This window comes from Melanostigma gelatinosum, assembly GCF_949748355.1.
Source record: "Melanostigma gelatinosum genome assembly, chromosome: 18".
Lineage (NCBI taxonomy): Eukaryota > Metazoa > Chordata > Actinopteri > Perciformes > Zoarcidae > Melanostigma > Melanostigma gelatinosum.
In genome coordinates, this window is record NC_136651.1 from 4,895,981 (window position 1) to 4,912,418 (window position 16,438).

Below are 16,438 nucleotides of genomic sequence, written 5' to 3' on the forward strand. Positions count from 1 at the left end.
GCATGCCAACAGGTCGTCGATTTTGAGATGTCTTTCTCTGGAACAGTGTTGGATGGACACAAAATATGTGAATTTGTCGTTGATGGGAAGAGGATGCGTGGTAAAGAAAATATGATTTTAAAAAAAACAAAAAACTAGAGACTGCAAAACGAAGTGCAGTAGATGTTCTCGATGTCGCTGCCTTTGAAGTTTTGAGATGAAACAGTTGAAATTATCACTGCTTCTTAGGGTGTTTGTGGTGTCGAGCGCTTGGAAGATATTCGCTGTAAGAATGACACCCTTTTCCACACACACACACACACGCTATGTCCCCAGCATGTCATACTTGCACAGCTCCTCATCAGGATACCATTTTCTGTGATGTCCGTCGAAAATATATCATAGAAAACAGATTATAACTCCCTGAGAATCATCTAGTTTTTAAGTTTTCTTCAGTATCAAAGTAATGTCTATACATACGTGGTTAATTTGCAAACAGGAGCTTATTTCTAATGGATAATTCGTCATACTTTTAGTGGTGCCAATTTACCAAAATGAAACATTGAATGGTGATTTTGCTCATTGTCTGCTTGACGTTTGTCGTAACAACTTTACACGGTGGTTCTTTATCAGTGTTGTTTATCAGCCCCGAAGTGATCATAAAATCAATTAATCCAGGTTTAAAGACATTACCAGAGTGCTCAAGTGAAGTTGGCTTTTTTTCCCTCATCTTTGGTCTTTCCTCTCTGTCAGGTGGAGAGAAAGAGACACATTGGAAATGACATTGTTACCATAGTATTCCAGGAAGGGGATGACGCATCGTCGTCCTTCAAACCGTCTATGATCCGATCGCACTTCACCCGTATCCTTCACTCGGACATTGTCAGAGAAATGAAGTGGTCGTCAGCGACGTGTTCAGAAGGGGTTCTGCTATTGAACCGATATCACATCAGCCCTGCATCACTGAAGATGCGTGGATTGCTATTGTGTCTTCTACATAATCAGTGTTTCCTTTACGTCACCTCCAGATATTTTTGCATTAGTTAGGTATAATAGCCAGAATGACAGTTACAGGTGAGTGCTTTGATTGATGCTGGGGTTTGTGGTGTTCCAGTCCAGACTTTGTAACAACTGCTTTTTAATTCTCCACCTAGAAAGAAAATAATCCTCTTTATTGTTTCTGTGATTAAAAAGAGTGGTTGACTTTACTTTACCGTACTGTGGGACGTGCTCTGCATTATTTGTAGGTTCAAGAGAGACGCTACATATCTGCTCTTTGTCACAGGTTGAAGATTTTCTCAGAGGAGAGTGTTCCACTGTTTGGACCCCCTCTCCCGTCTCCGCCTGTATTTACTGATCACCAAGAATTCAGGGACTTTTTATTAGTCAAACGTAAGAAAACAAAACTTCACTCGGATACGGCCAATAAATACATGGACCACATTGCCTATCTGATCTCGCTTCATCTCTTGCAGTAATCAATGGAGAGAAAGCCACACTGGAGACGCCAACGTTTGCCCAGAAGCGTCAGCGGACCCTTGACATGTTGATCCGCTCGCTCTACCAAGACCTCATGCCTGACCTGCACAAGGTACCGCTGCACTGCCACCGGTCTAGTGTCTTGTTCATTCTTGGGTGAACGTACCTTTTTTATGTCTCCGCCTTGTCACTTCAGTCACTGGCAGCAACTGTAGCCACTGCTGAGTTGTGTTCTGCTGTATTCCACTGCAGCCCTCAGTCTGCCTCTGCATACTGCACCACACCGACCGGATACTACTGCAATGCTGACTTTCTCAGCAGGGCTCTCTCTCCTCACATCACTTTTGTTCCTATTTCTCTCGTGTCCCCCCCCCACCCCTCCTTTCACTGTTGCTCCTAACACGACTTACAGCAGTGTTTCACTGCTGCTGTTCTCACCCCCCGCTAGGGTCAGTCTCTAAGACCCCTTTCTGCTTTCTTTTTCCCCTGTGTGTGTGTGTGTGTGTGCGTGTGCGTTGGCGTTCCACGTTTAGGTTCCTTTTTCTCCCCAGAACATGTTAAACCGCCGGTCCTTCAGCGACGTGCTGCCTGAGTCTCCAAAGTCAGCACGCAAGAAGGAGGAGGCGCGGCAGGCCGAATTTGTCAGAATAGGGCAGGTAAGGTACTAATACACACACAAACGCAGTAATACCAACCAGCCAGAGCTCTGCAGCACCAAGGCAGAAACACCCACTTGTACACACACGCATGGAAACCGGGATGGACACCCAGACAAAGGTAGACACGCATAAAAAGCTTACATGGACAAACACACCTATCGCCACATGGCTTTATGGAAGTCATTAGTTTCAGGCTGTTGGTGAGATATTACACGTTCTTTGGACATATGTGTGGCCTTCTGTGAATTGAAGGATATTGTGTTAAAACTCAACAAGGCCTGTTTTTTTAGGTTTCAGTCTACATTGAAGATAAACACCGAGTAGATGTTTTCCATAGAACACTGAACTTTGTTTTTGAATTAGCTCGTTAAGATGCATGTTTATGCCACCAAAGATATCCTGTGTCATGTTTCCTCTGCTAGTTCTCTTCATCTGCAAACCCTGCCTGTGCAAAAGCCGAGGCATCGGCACATTGTCCTGTAAAGCATGAAAACAAAGGGATGGAGACGTGTTGAGTCATTGGTTATCCAGTTTTGTAGAGACGAGGCGTGCCTAAATATGCACGGAAACAAGGACTAAACAATGGGAGGCTAGTTCAATATCAGTGCAATGTGCATAATTCAGCAAGCTCGGAACACTGCTGTCCTCCTTGTAATGCATTTATATGCACGACTCGCATGCAGGGTCCAAAATGTGAATGTCTTGTCCAGACATTGTTTAGATATCAAGCACATGTTTTGTTTCAAGAAGTGGTCAGTTATTTTTAAAGAGAGGTTTAAAGTGCATTCTGCCTAAAGTGACGCATGTTGAACACGCCAGTAGAAGTACATTTACTCGAGCATTACACTAAAATATAGCTTTGAGGTACTTCTACTTTACTTGAGTATCTTTTTATGTTACTTCATGCGGAAAATGTTGTACTTTTTACTTCACTATGTTTGTCTTACAGCTGTAGTTACATTCCAGATAAAGATGTTACGTTAAAAAGCATATGAGAAGCTTATAAAATACATAATAGTACTGAAGATAAAATCTGTTCAGGGCCCAAAGTGGTACAATTATCCAAAATTTCATCAAATTTATGAAGCAGAATACATTTTTTTCTTCCTACCTCATTAATCATCTCACGACCCCTCAGCTATATCACATGACCCTTTGGAGGGAGACCAAACCCTTGGTTGGAAACCATAGGACTAAAAATGACAACAATAACCTCAACTTCACCTCAACCAGCTACAACAGCTGCATTTAAACTGGCAGTGCTGGATCAGTAGTAACACTCTTTATAGTGGCATATGTTATGAAACTTTAAGTACATTTTGCTGTTCTTTTACATTGTGTTATTCATGTTTGTACTTTGACAAAGGATCTAAGTACTTCATCCAGCATTGCAAGCCAAAGCATATAGGATTGGCAGATGTCTCTGTTGTGTCATATCTGATTTGACGTTTTGTCTTTAGGCTCTGAAGCTGAAGACCATTGTGAGAGGAGACGCCCCAACTAGCCTTGTTACCACCGGCCTGTGCAGAAAAGAGGTGACGACACGTCTTTGAGACGTTTCACTGCACTGCAAGTGGATATTAATTCCAATATATGTGTCTACCGGTACTAATATGTTTGTGTGTGTCTCTACACGTATGTTGCAGCCATGGGAGTCCCAGACGTTCAGCAGCACATTCCCCTATGAGATCGTGTGTGCCGACTCCTGGGGTCAGTCTCTGTTGGCTGCCACCGACGCGGCCGGGGTCATGCTGCTAGATGGTGAGGTCATCCCGAATCGATGTCTCCCCATGTCCTCTAAAATACAGCCGCCCATCCATATCCATTCAATACTGCACTCAGCAGAATGCCAAGGCTGACAGCTAACATGATGATGATAATGACGTTGTCCTCTTTCAGGCCCTGATCCAGCTTCGTCCAACACTGGTGAGTGCAACGCAACAGTATTTTGACATGACATATTTGTCCGATTTTAACCGTCTATTTATTGTGATGTATGCGTTGTGTTTTCAGAGACGCAGGCTGTGCCCCCAGTCCAGGTGTTTGACAAAACCATGGTGGTGAAGCAGGTGCACGTTCTGGAGCCTCAGGACCTGCTTATCACCAGGGCTGACAAAGGTGGGCCGAGACTGCAAAACATCCTCCCTGCAGCACTTCACAGACTGCTTCCCCCTAGAAGCATTCTGTGTCATCCCCTCGTTCATGCCTCATTTCAACAGTATTTACAGCTCATCTTCTTTCTTATTATTCCCATCGCTCTGTCTTATGTCATCTCTTTTCATCTCTCGCTGTGAAGTTGAGTACATACTTACCATTTCCACCTCCGCTGGCCCAGTGAACACATTGATCCCTGGCTGTGATCTAAGGGAGCTGACCTATAGAGAACCAATCCCCGGTGTGTGTGTGTGTGTAAAAGAGTGTGTTCATGTTTGTCCTGCAGGACTGAATTGACTCAGAGAGGAGAGGGCTATAGACGGACATGCAGAGAGACAAAAATCACAAATGAAACATACAGAACTACAAGCATAAAACACAAAAAGTACAAACAAGAAGTCGAGCCGAGTTGCCTCGAGCAGAAGAGCATGTAACTAATAACCCGGCAGATGATTAGCTCACCCTAATATTGACAAACAGGGTTGACTCGGTTTTGATGGCGATTATGTGATGGCAGCGCAAACATTTGTCTGTGGGCTTTGATTAAGCTTCAGAGAGAGCACAAGCCTTAAGAAGCCTTCTAGTAATCCTCCTGCAGCACAACGCTATTGTCTGGCCGTGGGAGGATGCTGAAGAAGGCTCTGCAAATTAAGAGCACCCTTCATGCAAAACAGAAGTGGCCTTTGTTTCGTTTTCCAGGGAAGGACGCTCGCCTCTATGTGTACAGACTCGGCACGCTCAAGAGAGGCCTGGAGGAGAAGCAGCTCGTCAGAAGCAAGTGTGACAGCCGGGAAAATAAACTGGAGAAAACCAAAGGTACAACAAGAGGAATGAAAGAATGAGCGCAGTGTTGCACACACTGCAAATTAATCCCTGAAACAAACGAGAAAAATATGCTGTAATCTCGAAAAATGTACTTTGATTCAGCTGTTTTGAAACAACAGTCAGGTTGTACATTCAAACATTTTGTTTTTGCTTGCTGCAATTATTTCTCCTGCTCATTCCGGCCATTGAAGAGATTGCCTCCTAATGCACTTAGACATGTCGGCCTAAAGCGGGATATCATGACCTTTCTGAACGTCCTTTTGGCAGTGCAAACGCACAACCTTTAACCCGCTGCTAGTGTCATGCCAGCTGTCTGTGGTGGATGCATTGATCTGTGGGATGCTGCCAGGGAACACCACCCACAGCACAGCACATGTCCAATGGGCTGTCTGCCTGTCTCTCTATCTCTGCCCCCATTCTACTCCTCCTCCTCTTTGTCCCAGGCTGTCATTTGTACTCCATCAACACTCACCACGGCTCAGAGCTGAGGATTGTGGCTGCCATCAGGAACAAACTCCTCCTCATCACCAGGAAACATCCGCGGTTCCAAGGCTTGAGCGCCGTCGCCCCTTCGGCAGAGTCACCGGTGGAGGAGTTTCAGTACATACGGGTACAACAAACTCGACATGAGTGAATAAAAATATCAACAGGACAATAGAATATTAACTTACTTTTAAATAAATTCGTTTTTTTTTTTTTTTTAAGTGTCTTAAATGCCCCAATTTGCATATATTTACCTCATACTTCTCAAAGTCAAAATTATATTACATCAAGTCTGAGCACAGACATGATATTAATGATAGATGTTAAGATGCAGTGTGACTTACACTTTCTGAGGATATTGTCATCTCCAATGTCAAATAAACTGAATAAATCTGCATTTAAATCTGAAAATAAACATCCTTTTGATCCCAAACTTATCCCGCAGTGACATATGTCAGCTTATTCATGCCTACAGTGCAGAAAGGAAGTACTAACTGCTAATTTGGCATACTTTTAATGGTGCCAATTTGCAAAAATGTCAACAAATTTTTTTAAAACGGGGATCAAGTTTAGCCCAAAACATAGAGCTTTCATATCTACTGAAATACTCGTAAAAAATAATAGTATTATAAAAAAGATTGAAAAGACAGCATTATTACCATTTTTCATGTTGTACTATATTTGTGTTTGTGTGAGCACTGAGGTTATTGTGTACCATCGACCCATTAGGAGATCTGTCTGTGTGACCCGCCGGTGGTGATGGCGCTGGTGGACGGGCCGACGGGGGAAAATGACAACATGATCTGTGTGGCCTATAAGCATCAGTTTGACCTGATCAATGAGAGCACTGGCGATGCCTACCGGCTACATCACGTCGACGCCAACAGGGTGAGGCAACGCGTGCACGTACATACGCGCACGCAAACCTTTTAATGGTTTTCTGATTTGAGACCAGAACAATTCGTGGCTTTATTTACCTGCTGAATAACAGGCTGCCTATGGGTGAATCAACACGTTGTCGTTCACAGCCACCAGCTGGGCAAGGACTGAGTACGCTGGAGGATGAACAGCTGTTATAATAAGACATCCTTTTCTGCTTTAACAATTTCTCCTTTGGAAGAGTAAAGTAAATAAGTAACAAACTGTTGAAGAAGTGTATCTTTTATATTGTCTTGAGGGTATGTGACCTGGCATTATTTCTCAAAAACCTGACCTGACCTTTTGGATCTCGTTGAAACGATTCCCCGAAACTGACTCGTCTCTGCCTGCAGGTAAATTTTGTAGCAGCCATTGATGTGTATGAAGACGGGGAGGCGGGTCTGCTGCTGTGTTACAACTGTGAGTCTTCCTTGAACTCTGGATATTTCAGATTTTATTTCATTCAGGTCTGCTCTCAGCCACTGCACCTTTCTGGAATAAAAATCAAAGCACAGACGTAGCCACCTACTTTAGCTTTCTTATGTCTGGATAATATGACAAATGGAGCTCAAATGTTACAGTTACGCTTTCAAAGTTACAACACAACACAGACAAAAGCAGAACAATTGAAATCATTGAATTAGAACGGTGAACCTGCTTCCTGTGTGTCCTTGCAGACATTTGCTACTATAAGAAAGTTTGTCCATTTAACGGCTCCACACCGATGATCCAGGCCAACACCTCCGATTTCCACTTCAGCTGGAACCAGATGCCCAATGCTATCGGTAGGTTACCGCCGGCCTGGCCGGAGCTTGCTGTTGCCATGGAAACACCATGTGTAGCCGCAAGCATCCCATTGGCCGACGTGATTATTTGTGTGTGTGTGCGTGTGTGTGTGTGTGTTTTTATTAATGCATATGGTGATGAAAAGCAAATACAATTGGTATTGAACCTGTAACCCGACCCAGTTGATAACAACATGCTGCTGCCCTCCTTACACACACACACACACACACACACACACACACACTCACTCTAATAATTGCGTGATCATGTCCAAGCTCTTTAACGCTCCTCTTCCTGTCAAGTTGCAGCTGTGAGACGGTTTGTTTTGAGGGTTTAAGAGATTCTTCTTTTGCTTGTCGACACTGGCTTCCCACGCGGCGGCGCAGTTCGCTCTCACCTTGTTGTACAAACGGGGAAGCGTCCGGAAGCCCCGACGAGAGATGTTCAGCCTGAGTGTTGTGTGTGTCTGTCTCATTGTTCTGCGTCATGATGGCGTTTCAGAATGCCCTTCTGGGTGAAACTATCAATCATCTCGTATTGTGGGTGGTGAGCAAATTCCATCCCCCTTTTGATCGTTTTCTGATGGTTTTAACATGTGCTCATGGTGTCTTTGCAGTCTGTGCGTTTCCTTACATCCTGGCCTTCACAACGGACTCCATTGAGATCCGGCTGGTCGTTAATGGTAACCTTGTGTACACTGCAGTGGTCCCAGAGCTACAGTTGGCTGCCTCACGGGTCAGTATGATTGAGAGCTAACTCAATATCATGTCCCCGTCCTGCTGTTGTGCACTGCCACTTTGTAAATGATATATTTCATTCATACTTCATTCTTTTATGTATGAAAGTAGAACTACACGTGTACCTACAACACACTGGGTTTCACTTTAGCAGGAGTCCTTCTGAGATTATGAGTGCTAGAAGGCCTCACTCTGTGTTATAGAAGTAGCTGTCTCAGCTTTCTCGTTTCAAACCATCTTTATTACCCTGGTGGGAAATATGACTAGCAATCTGCATGGTTACAAATCAATAATACACATTATTCATACACATAGATCATTTAAAAAAGACCACAGTGCACACATAGTTATTCCTTCTTTTTCCCCATGTTTCACCGTTATCCTTTCTGTCCCATTTTCCTCCTTTAGTGTCTCCCGACATGTTCGTCATGTCTCTGAATTGACCTCTTTTGCTCTCTGTCACCGACAGTCGGACATATATTTTGTTTCCTCGGCCCCGGTGAGCTCAGCCTCCAACTGCAGTTCGAGAGACACCAGTTCCCAGAGTTCCCCGCAGACGCCCACCGGCTATGAGATGCCTGTGTTCCCATCACCGCTCGGCGATGGTAAGCCCCCCCCCCCCCCTCCGCTCAGCGAAAGCACCAGAGGATGTTGATAGTAGTAACTTCAGTTTTTAATTTCAGCTTTGCCTGCAGCTCTGTTTGCCTTTGGATGCTGCCATGTTAGCCTAGAGACCCATTTACATAAACCTGTCTCAGCAGAATGGTGAATTGAAGCTGCAGCCTTTCTCCTCCAGAGTTGTTTCTTTCTCACAGTCGAATCATGTGTAGTTTTCTAGGCCAAGACATTCAGTTGCATTCATCTTTCCCCTCATTACTACGTCATCCTTTCTCAAGGTGCAATACCGACATAGTTTCATAACGAACATGAAAATGTCTTTCCATAGCTTCTTTTTTAACTAACATATACAACCCTGCTGATAGTTTTAAATACGTTAGCACATTACTTACAAATCTTGTTAACTTCACATTATAGCTGACTATTTTCCACATATTTCAAATGAAATCATTTGCCTTCATTTATTTCAGTACAATATGAAATTCAACTTGCATCTATACTTTACAGCAGCTGAAAACATGGCTTATAACTATATTATATAAGTATTTCTCAATGAAGTTAAGCATCCAGTAAGAAAACTTTGGCAGAAAAGTTTGTGTTCGTAAGTTTGAGCAAGAAGCTGAATGAGAAAATGTTTAATTTGTTGTTGCGAGTCTGGATCTTTTTTTTGAAAACGTAACTCAACCCAGTGGCGTGTTCAAGGACCTTCTAACATTCAAGAGTGTAATGCTGATGAGTAGGATAATGTGAAATTAGTTTTGTGCATTTAAAGAATAGGGCTGGTTTCATTCTGTATTTTTTTTAAATGTCAGAAATCACTTCAAAAGACCAAAACCAATAATGTAATAATCTGTCTCTCAATATTTACAGCGTCTATAATAAGTTATATCAGGCTTTGGTCTTACTGGCAATTTTTGGTCTCTTCATGAGATTTGTTGATAATAAGAAATATATAGAATATCTTTACGTTATTCTTTGAAGTAATGCCAACTCTCAGAGTTTGGAGCTTCCATGAACACACCAATTTTCAAAACAGTGATCCATATCACATAACTTTAATGCAATGATTACACAACGTTGACACACATCAAGGCAACACAGTGTACTGTGATCGGTTCTCTTGCAAACTGACTTTAACAAAATAGTTAAATAAAAGGAGATCCGTGGTTGCAACATACGTAAGTAATTCCATCTATACATTCCATCTATGGCACCTATGTAGATGTAATGAGTTAAAAATATATCCTTTCAATTCCTATAAGACGTGACGAACGGACTAATCATCCACATACCTCCCACCATTCAAGGCACACAATAAGTGTCCTCCGAGGCGGAGAATGCTTTCAAGGATGATTGAGGATCAATACGAGCCCCTACCTTGCACCCTGCATCCCACTATTCTCTCCCACTATATTGTGTTTGACCATTCGGAGTCTTCCCGACCCTCACAGTGGACCTGCGGGATGCACAGCTGTGGTTAACGACACACAGGTTTGTCGTTCAGCACAACAGACTGATGGACCGTGGCAATGACTTTCTAGCTGTTAACAGGGACACAAAGTCGTCCTGCAATTCTGACGGCTGCGGGGAAGGACGAGGCCTGGGGAGAACAATTATTGAAATGTTCTGCTTGTGTGCACCATCAAAGTGGGGAGCGGGTATTTACAGGTCCCATTAAGGCTAACGGGGAGGAGGGTTTGACTGTCGCTGCTGCAATTAGCCGAGGACAGGCGTTATGCTTTTAGGCCGGTTCGAGTAATCGTTTCTCTCAAATGGATTCTCATTTGCTTTCCTGTTTTAGCTGGTTATTCGTATGATTCTGCATCACTGGGAGTCGTACACCTAACGGAGAACCGTGTGTGTATCTGTGTGTTTGGTTTGTGTAACCCTCTTCTTCATCCCTGGTTCAGATTCTATACGGATCCCCTATGGTACCAAGCTTTCCCTGTACATGTCTAAGGATGCCGAAGGTACTGCAGGATTCTCCCACAACTCGTCCTCAGTTGATGAAAATGATGCTCATAATGCTGCCCCACTACCATGCACATGCTCTCAGAGCGTACCACCCTGTCTGCTCCAAGGCGGCATGTTGACTTGAATGCTAAGTGAACATTATGTCTTCCCCATCCCCCCTTCTGTCTTAACTGATAAAAAAGCATTAGTGCGAGGGCAGAGTGAGCGAGAGGGGGGAAAGGTGATAGAGTGCAAAGTAAAAAAGTGAAGCAGAGGAGATAATGTTGATCAAAGGGGGAGGGGGGTTCAAATGACAGGGGGAGGAGAGGAGGTGCAGAAAAGGTATGAATGAGTGCAAGAGAGAAGGGAGGGGTTGGTGTATCAGCATGAGGTTGGGAGAGAAGGGGGGAGAAAAGGGAACGAGGGAAGGAGAAGACGCGTCTGCCGCAGCATGATTTACAGATTGCACTGTCGCCATGGAGACTTTTGTCAGCCCTCTCTTCGATCCAAAGTGCTCGTCCAAATAGCAGTGCCACAATCGGGGGGCGGGGGTGATTCAGATGGGGAAGAGAGGTTAGAAGGTGTGCTGACAAAAATCCCATCCTCTAACTGCCTGTGCGCCTGCCGTATCTGCTCCTTGGGGAGGGTTTCATCTGATGCAATCGCACCAGTAATGTGAACAAGATGCTGTTACTGATGCGGCTGCTAGCCGCCACCTCCCTCCACTGGCTTAAAGATGCGCCAACGACCTGCAGCAAAACATCTCTCTGCTGTGGAGAATTTGACTTCAATTAGTGCTGAAAACACCCCCTATATTTATATGTAATTATTCGCCAGTGTGATGCGGTGCGACACTTCCCCTGGTCCAGAAACGCATGTGGAATATATTGATCTCTGTGATTATATATTCTAAAATAACTGCATGCTTTCCCTCCACATTTTGGTTGATTGCCATTCTTTGCTGCTACAAGAGAAAACCGATCTGTAACAACAGTAACACAGTGTACCTGTCAGACGTCGGCAGTGGCCCTATATTTTTCTCCGCGGCGCTTTGCTCACCTCTCACCCGTTGACATTTCAGATGAGAGCTCTTTGTGCGGCGTAGCCTCCACATTGATTCACTCGCATCCATGTTACTTACTGTCAGCCTGCCTCATGGAGAAGAGCTGCTGAACTGCAATACTGCTCCCCGATGGCACGATTGGTCACTGCAGGATGACACACTGCAGATTGTGCCATTTGAAAAACTCCCAAACATCCAGCTGATGCGTCCCAAGCAGACTTTAAGCGTTTATAGTCTCTGCTGAATAATATATGGTCTGCTATAAATGATTACAACTATCACATTAGCTCTCTGTAGTAAGGATGATTCATTTTAAGATCACGTGCTGTTTCAGGAAATAGGACTATTAATCACTTTAGACCCGAAGTCACAAAAAGGTCATTTTGCATATTTTTAGATTGATTTCTTATATTCTAGGCAGCCGTTGTTTACCTTTCATGTGCTATGAAAATAGACTCTCAGAGGCTTGATACTTGCTTGAGGTTCATTATCTATTGCAATAAACACTTATTTTTATTTGATGCTGTTGCAATCAGTGTCTGTTTCGAAAACCCTCTCTAATGATGCATTCAATTACTCTTTAACTACATAAAATCACCAGTTCACATCATACTTTCAACTGCATCTACAGTATGTTTGCTTGCTATTTCTGTTGTGAGCTTAATTTTCCATCGATGCAGCACATGAGAGCAATGGCGACTGTTAAGAGGGTCCTTGAATGCACCACCAAAGAGGGCTTCAAAGGAATAGGATTACATGATGGTTGATGCCACTCTCATGTCCGTCCGGTAAACATGAAGATACTTCATATGCCTCTCATGTATGAGCATTAGCTACATTAGAGTCACGGATGTAAGCAACTGTTTCTGTGAAAAATAAATACTCATTGCATGGACAGAAGTCGGACCATGACATGAGAGTGGTATCCATCTTCTCCTCTAATGTTGTGCAAGAAACCAAATAAACGTATTTTCCCAAAACTTTTTCAAATAGTCACATCTTCCAAGTGCATTGTCGTGCAACAGCAATGTAATTTTGGCAAAAAAATGAAATACATTAACAATGTTCAGTGGCTGCGTAGAAAGTCGAAAAAGGACATGGTATGCTTCAGAAAGAACTACATTTCCGTAGCTAATGAGGTAATGCATGCAGAAACCGTGCTTCAGGCCAGGAGTTTCATGCATTTCTCATTAACTGCCACGTGTTTCTCACGCTTTATATGCGTCTCTTTTTATCTCATGTCACGTGGCTCCTTCCTTCTTTCTGACTTTATCTACTGCGCTTTCCTTTTTCCATCCTTCTCGTCCTCTGGGTTTCTTCCTCCCAGGTGAATTGGCGTGTAAGCACATGTTCAAGATCCCTCTGTGTAACTTGGTGGGCCGCAGCATCGAAAGGCCCCTCAACTCCCCTCTGGTCAACAAGGTGCTGACGACGCCGGCCCCCCCCATGGTGCCCCCAACTACCCTCATCTCCGCCACGCACTCGCTGTCCCTGTCCCGCATGGAAATCAAAGAGATCGCCAGCCGCACACGCAAGGAGCTGCTTGGTAAGAACTAAATAAACACCAAATAACAAATGTATTTTAGGTTGGCAACGGCATACTGCAAGGGGATAATTCTTGTTTACAGATTAAACAACTAAGAAATACTGTTAATTATTAAGGTTTAGAGATGTTAGTGGGCAAGCTGTTTTCTCCAGACTTTATGCTAAGCTAAGCTGCTAGCTGTAGACGTATACTGGAGAGACATGAGTGGTATCGATCTTCTGATGTAACTGTTGTCAAGAAAGCAAATAAGCATATTTCCCAAACATAGAACTATCCCTTTAACTCCTTTTTACATTTTATTTTCACACAAACAAAGGCTTGACAGAGGAACCAAGTGGAAAGTCTGACAGTGGAACAGTGAAACAGAGGAAGATGAGCAAGAAGAACACGGAGGAAGCACTGACGTCCACAAACAGCGACAGGTATCAGATTCATCAGCAGCAACGTCGCACATTTAACACTTGCATAATGTGACGCGAGCTGGAGTCATACGGTTCTAATCACAGGTTAGCCTCGGAGTCTGCCGAGACGGACCTGGACGTCCAGCTGCATCGTTCGCCCAGTTCGGAGGCCGAGCCAGAGAAGGCGGTGCGGCGAGAGGAGAGCCCGCCTCTCGCCAGCGCGTTTGCCCTGTCCACATCCTTCGAAGACGATGTCCTGGACCTAAAGTGAAGACAATCCCACCGTGCACGTCTCTGCCCACCCACTCCTGTACTGTCACCATTATTTTATTGTTTTAGTTGGTTTGTTTTTAAATTTGTTTGTTGAATTATTTTTTCTGAACTTTTTTTTTGTTGTTGTTGTTGTTGTTATCCCTGTATCTTGGGTCTCCCCCATTCATCGGACGAGATGAGTGCAGCGGGAGTTGGATGCGTCTGTGTGCGTTTGTTTTTCGCGAGCCTACCCTCAGCCACTGTGTGTTGGGTGTCTGTGTTGCCCCGCGGAAAATAACCCAAAGAGGCGGTGAGGTTATGTAAGATGCCGTGGTTTATTCAGAGCTCTGCAACAGCCTTGAGATAATGTTACCAAACCACCAACTGAATGTAAATCTGCGCACCGAGGCACGACAACAATCTCCGCGTTCACAATGCCCTCTGAAGTTGCTCGCGCTTAATGTGTTGTATATTATGTGATTATTTCCGATCCACTTTCAAATGTTGTATGATATGCATATGTGTACATCTGTTTATACATGAAAATGCATACACAGTGACAGGCATGTATGCCTGTCATGCCTGTGATGCATATTTATAGATATATTATAAAAATCCATTTTATTCCCATATTTAGTGAAAGTATGATGTTTTATGCTCTCTGCATATCTTACGCCTTATTATTCTCCCTATTCACAGTACAGACAGGGCTGGAGGCAAAGTCTCCCACAAGTGCCATTTCCCAGCATCCTCCACTGAACTACATCTCTAACAGCCACCATATTCTGGTGTCTGAGAGTAGCAGCCATGATTGTAGTCCTCATTCGATTACTATATGGTGTTCCACAACTCCATTCAGTTTGGATGAATTCACTTATCGGAGGCCCTCTCTCATGAGGATGAGACATACTTAAAACTGCATGACCTGACTTTGCGACATGTATTGTGACTTCTGCTCCAAAAGAAATTGCTTCTGTGGAAACCATAACATCTGCGACATCATACCAAACATAGCCTCATAAAGCAAACCACAAGCTGAGACGACAGAAGTGTGGATGTTTTACGAGACTAGGTACGAGGTACGATGGCACAGCGAAGAGCAAAACTACAAGTAATACGTGAAAACTAAAGTTAAAACGCAGCATATTGCCTAACTACACTGAAATAGTATGAATTGTTTTAAGTGTCTTTTTTTTTTGTATGTCTAAGGTGCAGAGAAGTAATGAATTTGGAAGTGATCCCAATATTGAAACAATGTAGAAATAAATTCAAAATATATTGATTATATTACACAGAAACCCATTTCAACTGCACGCAGAAAGCATAGATCGTTTAGATAGTTGTATTCATCGTATTCTTCCTCATTTTTTTGGCACGACTACTTCAATACAGTTAAACTTCCTTCAAACTTAAACATGTTTAACCCTTTGAGGACATTGTCAGAATGCTTGTAGTATTCGTATCTTTCATACATTCCAAAATACAAGTTTTTCTTGGTTTTTTTTCCCAAATTCAAATGAAGGGATGCAATGTTCAGAGGTAGAGTGGGTGACATCACAAGCAGAGTGGGGTTGAGCTGTTAAACTCTTCAACTTCCTCTTCCTCCCATAGTTTTCACTGTTCATACACCATTCTTTTTCACCAAAACGTAGAAAAATGTCATCTCTCAAACAATTGAAATATCGAAGAGAACTGGCTCACACAGTTTGCGCAATGAGCCACGGGACCTCCATCCAATTGCCCCCATTGACTCCAATATTAACCGAGACAAGAAATTTCAGGAACAAAAACAGAAAACAGCAGTCTACAGTATTTCCACATTTTCGACAATCTTTGAGTTGAAGTATTGACTCTTCTTAATTTCAATTTACTGAACTTTCTGACCCAGTTTCTGCAGTTACCAACACACAGCTGATTGAGATTGTCTGATGAGACTTGTGCTTTTCTGATCTATGTAGTGTCGCAGTAGACAAGGATGTCGTATAACATTTTAACACAACTTCTAATTCAACTCCCTTTCAACTGCAGCTATTGTATTCTGAACTGGCACACATGCACACAAAGCAAGTCATGGCCCTTCAAACAAGGAATTAATGGTACAAATTCACACACGCATGTCCACATAAACTATGGAAAAACACATGCATCCATTTTTTCGAATGTATAAAACACTCATTTCCACACCTTTCACTGCTTACACTATACCGTAAATTCCGGCATATAAGCCGCAACTTTTTTTCACACGCTTTGAGACTGCGGCTTTTACAACGATGCGGCTAATGTATGGATTTTCATAGGCTAACTAGCTTTGCGCCGACAAAGTTGGATACGGATGTGTGTTAGAAAACATGAGCCCACACCCGTGCTCGCAACTGGATTGGTCATTACCAGCCATGACGTCTCCGTCCCTGATTCGTCACACTCACTATCAGTGACCCGTACCCGGAAAAAAACAAACTAATTTCAAGCGTTGCTGCTAGCACAACAGCTAACAGCTGTTGTGCTAGCAGCAACTGACGCCACTGATGACGCCGCTGGTCACGGGTCTCGCTAATCGCTCCAATAACAGCTGATTCCTCCACAGA

General features: G+C 43.5%; 1 protein-coding gene across 1 annotated transcript in view; it reads left to right on the forward strand.

Moving 5' to 3' along the window:
- Positions 1-16,438, forward strand: part of garnl3 (GTPase activating Rap/RanGAP domain like 3) — a 45,285-nt gene extending 28,847 nt beyond the window's left edge. Inside the window, exons 6-25 of the mRNA XM_079289363.1 lie at positions 733-841; positions 1,008-1,053; positions 1,265-1,371; positions 1,455-1,570; positions 2,010-2,114; positions 3,578-3,652; positions 3,764-3,878; positions 4,017-4,043; positions 4,131-4,235; positions 4,971-5,087; positions 5,540-5,706; positions 6,309-6,467; positions 6,851-6,917; positions 7,175-7,282; positions 7,900-8,018; positions 8,490-8,625; positions 10,549-10,608; positions 12,982-13,200; positions 13,517-13,622; positions 13,707-16,438. Coding sequence (XP_079145489.1) covers positions 733-841; positions 1,008-1,053; positions 1,265-1,371; positions 1,455-1,570; positions 2,010-2,114; positions 3,578-3,652; positions 3,764-3,878; positions 4,017-4,043; positions 4,131-4,235; positions 4,971-5,087; positions 5,540-5,706; positions 6,309-6,467; positions 6,851-6,917; positions 7,175-7,282; positions 7,900-8,018; positions 8,490-8,625; positions 10,549-10,608; positions 12,982-13,200; positions 13,517-13,622; positions 13,707-13,872 — 2,229 coding nt within the window. The 3' untranslated portion in view covers positions 13,873-16,438. The remainder of the gene's footprint in view (positions 1-732; positions 842-1,007; positions 1,054-1,264; positions 1,372-1,454; positions 1,571-2,009; positions 2,115-3,577; positions 3,653-3,763; positions 3,879-4,016; positions 4,044-4,130; positions 4,236-4,970; positions 5,088-5,539; positions 5,707-6,308; positions 6,468-6,850; positions 6,918-7,174; positions 7,283-7,899; positions 8,019-8,489; positions 8,626-10,548; positions 10,609-12,981; positions 13,201-13,516; positions 13,623-13,706) is intronic.